We start from the raw sequence: 4,370 nt of genomic DNA, 5'->3' as shown, positions 1-4,370 counted from the left end.
TAGGAAATTGTGTTTTCTTTCTTCTTATGTCTATTTTAAGTTTTCCATTGTATTGTTTGAAGACTTTTCTTTCTTTCTTTCTTTTTTCTTTTTTTTTTCTTTTTTTTTTTTCTGTTGTTTTGTTAAACATCATGACATTGTTTTATGAATATGTTTAAATGAATATTTCTATGTTATCACATGAATATGTTTTTATTTTTGTAGCACGATTCAATTGGCAATTGTTTCTATTGGATTTTTTCATTTTTATTTAAATTGAACCATATAGCTTTTGAGTCAACTTCCTTTAAGCTTGTATTAATATCCAATAATAGGATTTATAATAATTAAAGGACGATATGTCAACATCTATATAAAGCTCATATAAAATTGTCACATTGATAAACCCAAACATAGATTAAAGTTGCAGCAGCCAAAACTACACGTATTAATTGTTGGATGAAAGTCTCACATCGGTTAATTTAGGGAATGATCATGAATTAATAATCTAAGAATACTGAATCACCCTGGATTTATAATAAAAAAATACTATTTGCACGTTAGATAAATTTGTAGGTTGAAAATCATTCCTAATGTTTAGTTACTATCTTTTTTAATTAAGTTGCCCACTTCTTTCCATTTCGGAGCAAATATTATCTCTCTCACAGTTGTTTTCTTCTGCCAACAATTTCTTCCCTTTTTCCTCCATAGCGATTTCCTCACATTCGCTCAGTCAAAGATATGAGGCCTTTTGTGAAAGCACAAAGCAAAGTCATGACAGTTTATGCTACAATATCATACCACTGTGAAGAGTCGTGTTCGTCTAACATTAATAACTCCATGGGCGGGTATAAAACTGAAAAGACTCAGTTCATTATTGAAATGAAATAAAACACAGTTACATAAAGCACTCACATAGTAAGGTCACATGAACATGCTTTTATTTTCATAGCAGAAAGTTGTCTAAGGAATTGTAATAGCTTCAGGCTTAATAGTTGCAACATTTTGCTTGTTTAGCAGCAGCTTGATGTTATTGGTTACAACAAGAGAGCTAACGTTAGTAACCTCCACTGAAAGGCCTTTATCATTAATAAGCTTGACAGGAGTTTGAAATGTTCCATTGTTGGAGTTCGCTATCTGAATTTGTTTGGACAGAAGAGACCATTCGTTTTCCAAACTTATGGCTGCTAAACTTGGCACCTCGTTTCTGCCAATTCTATCGATAATTTGTTTCTCAATGTATTTAAATCTTGAAGCCTCGGCAGTGGTCTGAATGAGTACGAGAAATGCCGCCGGAGCAGCTTTGGTGTCATAATGATACAAAGCGGAAATTGCAGTGTCCAAGGCAAGGAATCCCAGAGGAATTGAATCTCTATCCTTGTCTGCAGCAATTTGAAGCTTTTGGTAATTGCCAGAGTATGGAAGAAGAATGTGCTTAGTACCTTGGAATACGAACTCAGACGCTAACTGAGCGGCGGGCTCGTTGAAAAAGTAGGATGTTGTATTGACAAGATACCCCATAATGTAAACGTTGGTTACATCTATAGCCACCGTGATAGTTTTCTCCTCATAGTTGGAGAGTTTCATTAGTGTGTAGCGTGCTGAGCCCTTGAGATTGGGAAGTAATAGAGGTATATTGTAGACCTTTCCAGCATTTGGAAGAGCGTTCCTCAGAGATGTAATGAATTTGCTGTAAGATTTGGAACTTGAACCCGACAAGCTGAAGCTGAGATTATCGCCTACAGCAGTGTGGCCTTCATGGAAGATGGTGAGAATTAGCAAAGACAGCACTGAGAGTCTATTCATCTTTCCCACTCGATCGCTTAGGATGCCATTGGAGGAGCTCGAGTTGTGGTTTTTATAGATAGCTAGCTATGTGAATCCTATTTTTTCACAATATTTAATCTTTGCCCATGTGTTTTCCTTTTTCAAATTTACCCTTTTGTTAGATGTAAAAGTAAATTATATTTCAACAGCTGATGCCTATAAAATATCTAGGAGAGATATTTCAATAATTGATATAGAGCGTGATGCCTATAAAAGAAATATATTTGGTAGATATTTATATATAGAGATGATTATATCTATCCAAGTAATTATAACAAACTGAAACTATACATACTTAGGCAGTGCTTTGAAGATGTACTCACTACGTTAACTGTATTCTCTTTTGCTGTACATTGAAGTCATCAATATAAACCTTTAGCTAATATTTCTCTCTCCTAATTTTTGTATTCATCTAGATCGAGTGGTATGCGTTGTTGTGCGATCCTAACAAATGGGATTAGAGCTAGGCGAGATTCATCACGATCCGTGAAAATTGAAAGTTCAAAGATTGGAATGAGAAGTTTATGGATTCGATTTCAGTTTCTAGAAGATGTAGATTGAAGATTATTTGTACTAGAAAGATCTTCACGAATCCCTATTGGGGTGAAGCCGGATACTATGACCACGGAGCAGGGGAAGCTCAAGGATCATCAGGTCTTGTTAACTCTGGCAATTCGGAAGACAGTGTCGACGAAAAATTGGCCGAAGGTTTCTTCAAAGGAAAATTTAGCGGAAGTAAAAGGAGGAGAGAGAGTGAGAGATTCGCTGAGATTGCTGAAGACTCGATATCTTATTTTACTTCAGTTGAACGGTTTAAATAACAAATCTAATTACAAAAATGGAAAAACCAATTATACAAAAATAGAAGAAGTGGACGAAGACTTCGCCCAAATTGCCAAAACAATGGCCCCTAGAATCACGCTCCTCCATTCGCGTGAATTCAGATGTTTTTACAAACCTAACTAAATAAGGCATGACTTTTATTTAAGAGATCTTAGGAGGTACATTAGGTCTCAAGGATCATCAGTTTTTCGCAAACAAGAAACTGGAGAATCATCTGGTAGTTCTCTCAGTATTGACCAGAGGGGAAGAAGTAAATCAAAAGACCCAAAGAAAGGTCAATCAAAATCAAAGAACCATGAAAATGTTCCAAACTAACCAAATAACGTGTTGTAGTTGTGGAGAAAAAGGTCACCTTCTAACATATTGTACAAGACCAAAGAGGGAGCAGAATCACAAATATGAGGATGATGATTCTATAGCAGAAGACATTGAGGATGCTCTAATCCTCAGCGTGGACAATCCTATTGAATCCTAGATTTTTGATTCAGGTGCATCTTTTCATTTGTCTCCCAATAAAGAGTTGTTCCAGAATTTCAAGTCTAAAATTTTTTAGAAGGCATATCTTGCCAACAACAAAACCTTGGAGATTGAAGGAAATGGGGATGTCTGCATAAAAACTCTTGCAGAAAATCAGTGGACATTAAAAGGATATTAGATATATTTCTTGTCTCAAGAAGAACCTAATCTCTATTGGTCAATTGGATAGCACAGGTTATGCAACAAAGTTTGAGAAGAGTTCGTGGAAGATTGTGAAGGGTGCAATGGTGGTAGCACATGACACAAAATCTAGAACCTTATACACCATTACAGGGTGCATGAACATGGCTGCTGTTGCTGAGAGTTATTCAAATTCAAGTCTATGACACAATAGACTTGGACATATGAGCATCTTCATTCCTTTGATGCTGGCTGCGAAATGAGTTTTGGAAGGTTTGAAATATGTTGATATAGGTCCTTGTGAGAACTACGTTATAAGCAAATAGAAACGAGTTAACTTCACAAAGACTGCTAGAGAACTGAAGAAAGTGTGGTTGGAAATGATCCATACAGACGTTTGGGGACCATCTCCAATTCCATCATGTGGAGGATCAAAGTTCTACATGTCCTTCATCGATGATTTCAGTAGGAAGGTATGAATTTATTTCCTGAAACACAAGTCAGATGTGTTTGCCACCTTTAAGAAGTAGAAAGTTGAAGTTGAAAATCAGACCGACTTAAAGATCAAATTCCTGAGGTCTAACAATGAAGGAGAGTACGACAAGTTAGAATTCAAAGCATTTTGTTCAGCTGAGGAAATTCGATTATGAGGACAGTTCCCAGTGAAGCAAGACAAAATGGTGTTGTTGAAAGGATGAAAAGAAAATTGAATGAGTGCACAAAGAGTATGAGATTCATTCTGGATTGTCAAAGACATTCTGGGTCGATGTTGTAGATACGCAGTCTACTTGATCGATAGAGGGTCGTTAGTACCCTTCGAGTTCAAGTTTCTTGAAGTAGTATGAACAGGAAAAGAACTCAAGTACTATCACTTGAGAACCTTTGGCTGTACTATGTATGTTCGTGTTAATCCAAATAAGAGTGACAATCTTGACGCTAAGCCTGTGAAGTGCTACCTCATAGGCTATGATGTGACATGTTCGGGTACAAGTTTTGGGATACTAAGAACAAGAGCGTCCTGAGACATTGTGACGTGAATTTTAATGAAAATGTTATGTACAAGA

General features: G+C 36.3%; 1 protein-coding gene across 1 annotated transcript; it reads right to left on the bottom strand.

Annotated features, from left to right (window-relative positions):
* Positions 1-828: 828 nt before the first annotated feature.
* Positions 829-1,855, bottom strand: LOC111455802 (putative ribosome-inactivating protein). Its single transcript, XM_023097419.1, has one exon. It carries the CDS (start codon positions 1,783-1,785, stop codon positions 943-945), a length of 843 nt encoding a protein of 280 aa, XP_022953187.1. The 5' UTR covers positions 1,786-1,855; the 3' UTR covers positions 829-942.
* Between the last annotated feature and the right edge of the window lie 2,515 nt (positions 1,856-4,370).

Source organism: Cucurbita moschata, unplaced genomic scaffold (genome assembly GCF_002738365.1).
Source record: "Cucurbita moschata cultivar Rifu unplaced genomic scaffold, Cmos_1.0 Cmo_Scf00018, whole genome shotgun sequence".
In the NCBI taxonomy this organism is placed as follows: domain Eukaryota; kingdom Viridiplantae; phylum Streptophyta; class Magnoliopsida; order Cucurbitales; family Cucurbitaceae; genus Cucurbita; species Cucurbita moschata.
The sequence above is the reverse complement of the archived record's forward strand: the minus strand, read 5'-3'. Positions and strand labels throughout refer to the sequence as shown.